Here is a 7,524-nt window from a genome sequence, read left to right as displayed (position 1 = left end):
GTGCGCGCTTTCCCGCCGGATCCCCCGGTTCTGGGGTGACTTGGACCAGGTGGGATCAGAGGCCCTGGCAGCGCGCGCGCGCGCGCGGCTTGTCCGTGGTCCCGGGAGACGGAGTCCAGATCTTTCCTCTCGAGTGGGCGGCTGTCCGAGCAGACCGCCCTTCGGTTTGTCCTGGGACTCTTGGTAAAACTGTCCTCGGCCCTGGGGTCACCGGGCTGCGCGCGGCTCGTTTCGGCCGGGCCCTAGCGTCAGGCGCAGAAGGACTTTCCGCTGGCTTTGGGCGTGGCGAGAAGCTCCCGGGCTGCGCCTGCGGCCGCGGCTTCATGCGACACGGAGGGAGGGAAGGCGCGCGCCAGGGGTGCCGCCAGCACGTTGGTGCTCGCCCCCAGTGAGCGTCCCAGAGGCCCAGGGTCCAGGAGGGCGCCCTTTGCGGTGGCCCAGGCCTGGTTCAAAGTGCTATGCCTAAGGACGGGGTCGTGGAAGACCCCGTCTACCCAGTTTCTGAGACTGGTCACGGGGGAGTCCTGGTGCCGGTCCAGGGCACCGGAGGGTGCCGCGGCCACAGGCGAGGGCGCGGCTACGGGGGTGGCGGGACCTGGGCGTTTGAGCATGCACGATGGAAACTCGGTCTGGCTCAGGGCGGTTGCCGTGTGGGCCAAGGACCAAATGCGGGGCTTCGCTTCCAGGCCTGCGGGCGCCCCTGCCTGTGCGAAGCCCAGCTTGGCGTCGCAGGCCTGCGGGCCGCTCTCGGCACCTGGCCGCTGCTCCGGGCCCGCCACCGCACTCTGGAGGCAGCTCCGGGCCCTCTCCAGGTCCTCGGCGAGGGTGGCGGCAGCACCGCTGACCAGGGGCATCTGGAGTGTGTCCGGGGCCTCCTTGCCATGAGCGCTGGCGCCGTCGGGCGTGGCAGGGACGTGCTCCAGGCCGCTGTCCAGCGGCTGGAAGGGCACCTTCAGCTCACACTCCGGGGTCTGAGCCTCCAGCGGGTCGAAGTCCTCCAGGTCACTGAGTTCCAGCTCTTTCTCCTCTTTGCCGCTGGGGTCTGTGAGGGGAGCCGGCAGGGGCCAGCGCAGGGCGAGGCCGGTTAGGTGGAGCCCCTGCCCTGCGTCCAGCCTGGCCCGGCTTAGGGTGCTCGCCGGCCACCGTCCCCACACCCTGGGGGCCTCCTCACCCACCTTCGCTCCTGGCACTCTTGAGGGAGTCCCGCGCGCTGTCCTCGCCACCCTCCTCCTCCTCGCCCTCAGCGAAGGGCCGCTTCTCGTCCACGCACTTGTTCCGCGGCGGCCACGTCATCTTGTTCTCCTTCTTGAGGCGCCGGCGCGCGTTGGCGAACCAGGTGGAGACCTGCGTGAGGGTCATCTTGGTGATGATGGCCAGCATGATCTTCTCGCCCTTGGTCGGGTACGGGTTCTTGCGGTGCTCCTGAAGCCAGGCCTTGAGCGTGCTGGTGGTCTCCCGCGTGGCGTTCTTGCGCCGCGTGCCGCTGTCCACGGTCCCGTACCTGGAGACAGCCCTGTAATGGGGCACCGGCCAGGGGCGCGCGGCTGGCTGGGTTTGGGCCCCCAGGCGTCCCCCTCCGTCTGTGGCTCAGGGTGAAGTTGTTCTTCAAAAGACAGCTGCCTGGACCCCTACCTAAACGCGAAGCCACGGCTCTCACTGAAGGGATCTTTCTCTGAGTTCGGGGGTCTCTGCCCCTTTGATCCCGGTACCAGACTGGGCAGTGGCACCCTAGCTTCTGAGCCCCGTGGAATCCACTCCTCCGAGGCGCAGTGGACTACGCGGTGGTGCCTGGGGGGGGCAGGAGGGCTGTCCGGAGGGGCCACCCCCACCACCTTTGCCACGGTCCTCCTTGTAGGGGCCATGGGCTTGGCAGGGGGAAACGTACTGGGGAAAGCTGTCCCCAGTCACAGCGCTGTGGGGCCATGCTGGGTTCCCAAGGGCCCTGGGTCAGGGGCTGGGGCCATTGGGGTGCATTTAAACCGGGAAGCCAGGAGGGGATGGAGCACGGAGGACTGACCCCAAGTGTGGTCCCCTTTCCTGCTCTGCACCTGGCAGACAAGCGATGGCGGTGGCGGCTGGCAGTGGCGGAGTGGGAGCCAGAGGGGAGGCCCCGTCCCAGGCCCCTCACCTGTCGTACGCGTACTGGCCCAGGGCTGGCTCGTAAGGGTAGTAGGCGGCTGCGGACGTGAGGCCCGCATGCGCAGACCCTGTCCCGTCCTTGGAGTCGAAGCTGTTCTGTGGAGCGGAGTCCGGTGGCGGAGGCGGCCTCCCCCGCGCGCCCCGCCCCGCCCCGCGCCCCGCCCCCGCGCCTCCAGTCTCCGCCTCGAGCCGCGTTCGAGTCCCGGGCCCCAAGCGCGGAGAGCGGACACACGCGCAGAGTGGAGGGCGCTATCCAGGGGAGTCGGGAGGGGCACGTGCGAGGGCGGTGACAGGGTAGGTGGGCGGGGGGGGCTTGGGCCGAAAGCATGGGGCTGGGGGGGGGCGGGGAAGGGGTGGGGTAGCAGGAGCAGGGCCGCGCGCACGCTCGGACAGAACCAGTGGCTGCAACTGAATCCAGGAAAAAGAGTAACAGCGTTCCCCGCCGCGCTCCAGAAAATGCCCACTTGCTTCCCCCGGAATCAGAACCAGGGTGGGGCTGTTCCGAGAGCCCCCCCAACCAGACGGCGCCTGGGATCCGGAGCCCTCGCACCCCGGGGTGGGACGGGGGGGCGCGCTGGGGGCGCCCCTTACCAGCGAGTAGAAAGCGGACGCCTCGGAGCCGTAGGCCACGTAGTTGCCGTAGCCCTGCGAACTGCCGTAGGGGCTCCCATAGACGCCGAGCGCCGCGGCCGAGTTCAGCTCGTGGCGCGCGGTGGCCAGCAGCCGGCTCTCGTAGACTGGGCAGTAGACGGGCGCCTGGGCCGAGGCGGCGGGCCCGGACTCGGCCAGCGTGCGGCCGCCCGACTCGCAGCACGTGCTCAGGGAGTTGGTGGCCATCAGGAACTGGGGAGAGAGGGGCCGCGAAAAAGGGCGAAAGCTGACGCCTCGTCCTTGGGCTGCCCTGGGCTGCCCGCTGCACCCCACTGCCAGGTCTTCTAGGCCACGTGGGGCCCAACTCTGGGATTAAGGAAGGAGGACGCCAAGGTCCCTGAAACCTTGGAGAGTCCAGTGCCTCCCTGTCCGCCGGCTGCACTGGGGCGCAGCCTCAGAGCCCTTTGCGGCCAGTAGCCAGGGATGTGGACCCCGCCAAGCGAATTTCTTCAGTGCCCTGACCCTCCTGGAGTTGCTCCGTGTCCACGCACGGGACGCAGAGTCTCGCAGCAGGGCCAGGGCATCGGTGCGCCAGCTGCTTCCCCCGAGGCCGTCGGGGGCTCCTCCTTACCTGGGGGGCCGAGGAATAGGGGTATCCGAACTGCGGGTAGGACATGGCGGGACCAGCAGGGTGGTGCGCGGGGGCACGGGCGCGGCGCGGCCGCTGCTCTGGGGCTGCGGGTTCCTAGGCGCTGGGGGGCGGAGCAGGAGAACCGGTTAATTCTTCCGCGCGCCCTGCAAACTTTTCTATCCAGGGAAGTGACTCGCCACCGAAGCGATTCTTCCCCACCCCCAACCCTCCCCCCCCTTTTTTTGCTTCCCAACCCGGAGTTCCAGGGAGCGCTGGGACCCAGCAGTCTCGCCGCGGCGACAGAAACACATTTTTTTGGAAAGAAAAAAAAAAAAAAAAGCCAGGTGGGAAGGCGGCGCGTGTACTCCAGACAGGCCGCAGCTCTGACGTCAGCCCAGCCGGGGCGCGCGGTCACTCGGGCTTTCCCGGGCCGAGTCCCGCCCGTGGAGGCGACGGCGCGGACGCACGGGGCACTCCGCAGCCACCGGGGACCAAAGCACTTTTAATTAGAAATTAATTAACAAGCAGCTGCTCCCGCCCGCCTTGCTGTAATCATTCGTCTCAATTACAAATGAGACCTGTGAGGGGACACGCGACAGCCTCGCCGAGGAGTCGCCCGTGGTTAAAATTAGCCCTGCACGCGTGCCCTCGCCATTGTTTGCCAGGATCGGCCGCTCCTCCGGTCGGCTCCTGCCCGACCCCGAAGGGAAGGGAGCCCACAAGTGCCCTACTTGGCAGCGCACACCGCACCCCAGGGCCACCCGCAGAGTCCCCCCTTTCTCCCCCAGGCACCGCCGGACGTTCCGGAGCTCAGAAGAGCAGGTTTTCCAACTCGGCCGTGGGGCCCCTCCTGCTGGCCGGGCCGGGCCGCGGGGGGAGCGGGCGTTGGGCGCCGCGCCAGGCGCGCTCCCGTATCCGACTCCGCCTGGGGTCGGGAGGCCCCGGCAGGGGACCGCGATTGTCCCGGCGGGAGGGGCCCTGAGACCTTGCCCGAGGTCGGAGCAGCGGCCAGAGCGCGCAGGCAGCGAGAGGGCGCCCAGGCCACCCCGAACTGCCTGTGCTCGGCTGGCGCTGCCGTCCCTCCGGGGGCCCGGGCTCGCCCCTCGCGGCCGGTGCAGCCGCCGGGCCTGGCTCCCGCGCGCAGCCGTGGCGGGCGGCGCTGTGCCGACTTGCTCCGAAGAGATTCCTGGGCTCAGACCTGCGAGAGGCGCCCTGGGGTCACCCTGGCATTAAGGAGGGCGTTCCCGCTCCGCAGCCCTCCTCCACCCCAGCCCCGAGGCTGCTCCCAGAAACGCCGCCCGCCAGCTCTGACAGCTCGGTGCAAAGTGATTGATGACTATCCGGAGCCCGCGGTACACATCATATAATATCTGCTGCGTAATTGCTTTAATTTACAGATGGAAATCCGAGTTGTGCGCTCGCGCTGGACCGCAGCCTGCCTCGTCGTCCGCGCGGCGTGTGGTGCGGGTGGGAGGCTCCGGGAATAATGAACAGCCGCTCCTTGCAAAGGATCCAGACAGGTTAGCGTCGGCGGCGGGCAGCCGAGAGACACACTCGGCCAACGCGAGTCGAGCGGCGTTAATCAGTTTCTGAATTCCGTATTGATCTCCGGCGGGCCGTGTTTATTTCTCCCTCACCCGGGTGGCTAATATCGCTTTCCTGTAAATAATAAGAAAGTAGCCACCGGGCTTCTGGCTGGGAATGCGTCTCAATCTCGCTCCCTTTCCGACGCGGCAGGCCCGTCGCTCCCTTCCCCTCACCCCTCCCCGCTCCTCCCAGGGCTGCTGCGTTTGCCCAGGCCTCGGCCCAAAGCCTAACGCCTGTCCCACTTCGCATTCTTGATTGTTTACAAACAACTCGTTTCCTCCCGGGGAGGGGCGGGGACGCAGGGAGGCCAGGGCCCAGGGCCGCCCTCCCCGCCCCTCCCCGCGCGGGGACTGTGGCCTGGGCACGCGGCGGTGGCGGTGCCTCTTCAGCCGGCGCGCTCACGCTCGGGGCCGGGCACGCGCAGTTCCAGTTCCCAGCCACCATGCTGGTGGGGGCCTTTGCGAGTGGCGTCTGGGGCTTCCTCCAGCAGCCCTGCACAGCGCTGGAGTGCTTGTTTCCCACCTGCTGTGCCCAGACAGATGCTCCAGTCCCTGCCAGCCCCACCCGGGGTCGTCTTAGGCGACTCTTTCTCATGGACCCAGAAATCAGTTCATGGCCTCCACTTCCCTTGGCCGTTACACACTGAGCGTCCAGCCCGCGCAGGCCACCCTGGTTGGGGAGGTGTGCAGCCGCCTGGAGGTGGAGCCTCCTGACCCGTCCGAGCCTCACCTCCGGACACAGGGCCGTAAGGACCTGTCCTCAGCAGGTGTGCATACCCGAGGGCACCCTGCTGACAACCTGCGCGAGTCTGGGCCGCGCCCTGGGCCTGTTTCGTCGCCTGGGTAGCACCGGAGCTCCTGCCCGGGAGCTCTTCTCACAAGGCCAAGCCCTGGGCCGAGGAGCCCGGCTTCCACTGCAGGAGTGCCTGAAGCCACCGCCGGAATCACCAACCTGCGTACACACGGCGTACGGGGCCGGGACCCCGAGGGACCACCACTTCTAAATACGCCTGTCAGCAGGGCGGTGGCAGTTCCGCGCCTTCCTGCGAATGCGGCTGCGGCTGGGCCTTGCGAGGAGCCAGGGCCACGCACGGGCGCTACGGGAGCTGGGCGTCCGCCGGGAGGGGCTCGCGGGCCGGGAGGGGGTCGATGAGGGCGATTTGAGGCGGGGAGGCAGGTTTGGCCCGACCTTTCCGGGACCAGCGGGGCTCTACCGCGCCTGGAGAGATGGCCGGGGGCCTGGCTTTCTCGCTTCCCGGCTCGGAAACTTGGCTCCAGCGCAAAGCGAAGGCCAGGGAGGGCCGCTTTTCGGAGGCGGGGGTTGAGCCGTTCAGCGCCCGCGGACACCCGGCCGACGTGCGGACTCCGGAGGGGTTCCCCTGGGGGAAACTCGGGCTTAGGAAGTCGTTCTGTTGGCAGTACGTATCCGGGGTCCCCTCCAAACCCGGGATGTGTGGGTGAGCCGCAGGGTCACAGGTTTGAGTCCTGTGCTCCCAGAACACCCTACCCTCTTGGCCTTCCCTTCTGCTCTCCCGCTGCGCCCTCCTCCCCCCTCCCCGCCCCCGCGCTGCGCCAGGCAGGACCTTGCCGCTGTCAGGGCGACCGGAGAGCAGGCCCCACCACCCGGCGCCAATCCCCACACCCTGCTCCCAGCAACTTGCAGCGAAACGCAGTGCCCTCCAAAGACCTCAACGGCGGCCGGCAAACTTTGTCCTCTCCGGCACAGAAGCGATCCTAGCAAAGTTTGTGAGGCAGAGCCCACTCCCTACCTGCGCTGGGGAAGCGCCCGCCCGCGCCGCGTGGGCGCCCGGGCCGCGGGGAGCAGCGAGCAGCCCGGGACGCACGGGGAGTCGCCGCCCGCGCCCCTCGCCGTGGAGCCTCCGCCTCCTCGGAAGGGGGGAGGGGTCTCGGAGCCCTGGGGCGGACGCGGGACCTCGCCTACCTGCGGTGGCGCCCGGCTGCTCCCGGCCGCGGCCACGGGCTAGGGCTCTGCGGGGCGGCTCGGCGCGCGCGCTCCAGCGGGGAGCAGGCGACAACTAATGGAGACATTTCCAGGCGGAGCACCTGGCGAGCGGAGCGCGCCGGCGTCCCCAGGCGCCGCGGTCGTCAGCCGAGCCCGCACCGGCGTGACGTGGGCGAGCAAGCGCGCTGCTCCCACCCGGCCGCCCATTAACACTTCCTCCCGCGGGCGCCGCGCACCTGCCAACTTTCCCCTCTGCCCGGCCCCGCGTGGGGTGCTGGGGTGCAGTCTGGGAGGAGGGGCGTCTTGGGGTGCAGGCCCTTGCGGCCTGCAGGGCTGCTCCGAGGCTGGCATCGGTGGGCTTTGCCCCCTAGGGCTTATCCCCTGCCCCACCGGGACAGCCTGGGCACAGATCAGGCCCTGAGATAGCGGGGGCTGTCCGCGGGGCTCGCCTGAGTCCCTCCAGGTCAGAGTATGGCTGGTTGAAGGTCGGGTCGCCTTCAGGTCCCCAGGCACAGGGCTGCGAGCTGGGTGGGGGAAGGCTGAGGCTCAGGTCTGCCCCTTAGGCCAGGGAGTTCTAGATTCTTTCCCTGGAGGCCACGTGGGTCCTCTCTTCC

The 7,524-nt window shown here is 68.8% G+C and overlaps 1 protein-coding gene across 5 annotated transcripts; it reads right to left on the bottom strand.

Annotated features, from left to right (window-relative positions):
• Window positions 1-242: 242 nt before the first annotated feature.
• Window positions 243-7,154, bottom strand: IRX4 (iroquois homeobox 4). 5 transcript variants are annotated; one of them, XM_058680062.1, is made up of 7 exons: window positions 6,890-7,154; window positions 4,757-5,020; window positions 3,362-3,482; window positions 2,731-2,982; window positions 2,129-2,235; window positions 1,176-1,501; window positions 243-1,042 (listed from the first exon to the last, which is right to left on the bottom strand). In XM_058680062.1, exons 3-7 carry the CDS (start codon window positions 3,404-3,406, stop codon window positions 249-251), a joined length of 1,524 nt encoding a protein of 507 aa, XP_058536045.1. In that variant the 5' UTR covers window positions 3,407-3,482; window positions 4,757-5,020; window positions 6,890-7,154; the 3' UTR covers window positions 243-248. The 5 variants fall into 5 exon arrangements, with proteins under 5 accessions (XP_058536045.1, XP_058536044.1, XP_058536046.1 ...); XM_058680061.1 differs by lacking the exon at window positions 6,890-7,154 and adding an exon at window positions 6,717-6,875; XM_058680063.1 differs by lacking the exon at window positions 6,890-7,154 and adding an exon at window positions 5,900-6,026.
• Between the last annotated feature and the right edge of the window lie 370 nt (window positions 7,155-7,524).

This window comes from Ochotona princeps, chromosome 23, assembly GCF_030435755.1.
Source record: "Ochotona princeps isolate mOchPri1 chromosome 23, mOchPri1.hap1, whole genome shotgun sequence".
Lineage (NCBI taxonomy): Eukaryota > Metazoa > Chordata > Mammalia > Lagomorpha > Ochotonidae > Ochotona > Ochotona princeps.
The sequence above is the reverse complement of the archived record's forward strand: the minus strand, read 5'-3'. Positions and strand labels throughout refer to the sequence as shown.

Bases quoted from the DNA above. Each gene is read 5' to 3' on its own strand.
- IRX4 (XM_058680062.1), bottom strand. From the start codon at position 3,406: ATGTCCTACCCGCAGTTCGGATACCCCTATTCCTCGGCCCCCCAG. The intron at 2,236-2,730 runs GTAAGGGGCGCC...TCCGCTCCACAG, and splicing joins CGTCCGCTTTCTACTCGCTG to AACAGCTTCGACTCCAAGGA. The intron at 1,502-2,128 runs GTGAGGGGCCTG...GGCTGTCTCCAG, and splicing joins GGCCAGTACGCGTACGACAG to GTACGGGACCGTGGACAGCG.